We start from the raw sequence: 299 nt of genomic DNA, 5'->3' as shown, positions 1-299 counted from the left end.
TGATATTGTTCCTTTCATTAACATTTACATCATTAATTATGTCTCTAGTGAAAATCAAAAGCAAATAAATTACTAATCACATTATCCAAATTTAAAATATACAAAATAAAGAAAATCATGTTATTGCCATTAGAATAATAAGCTCAACTCACTAACCTGGCAAGTCTCATGATCCACCTCCATCATGGTTGCTCCATCAACTTGACAATGAAAATAAATAATTTGTCATTTTTCCTGTACTAACATATTAAAATAACCTAAGATATTTTTTAATTCATATACCTGCTTATCTGTAACAA

At 26.8% G+C, this 299-nt stretch overlaps 1 protein-coding gene across 1 annotated transcript in view; it reads right to left on the bottom strand.

Annotated features, from left to right (window-relative positions):
• Positions 1–299, bottom strand: part of LOC119589173 (ankyrin repeat domain-containing protein 13D-like) — a gene marked incomplete in the record, with an annotated part of 44,726 nt that overhangs the window by 16,263 nt on the left and 28,164 nt on the right. The window contains 1 exon segment of the mRNA XM_037937768.1: positions 157–200. Within this exon segment, the coding sequence (XP_037793696.1) occupies positions 157–200 (44 nt within the window).

This window comes from Penaeus monodon, chromosome 25, assembly GCF_015228065.2.
Source record: "Penaeus monodon isolate SGIC_2016 chromosome 25, NSTDA_Pmon_1, whole genome shotgun sequence".
Taxonomy (NCBI): Eukaryota; Metazoa; Arthropoda; class Malacostraca; order Decapoda; family Penaeidae; genus Penaeus; species Penaeus monodon.
The sequence above is the reverse complement of the archived record's forward strand: the minus strand, read 5'-3'. Positions and strand labels throughout refer to the sequence as shown.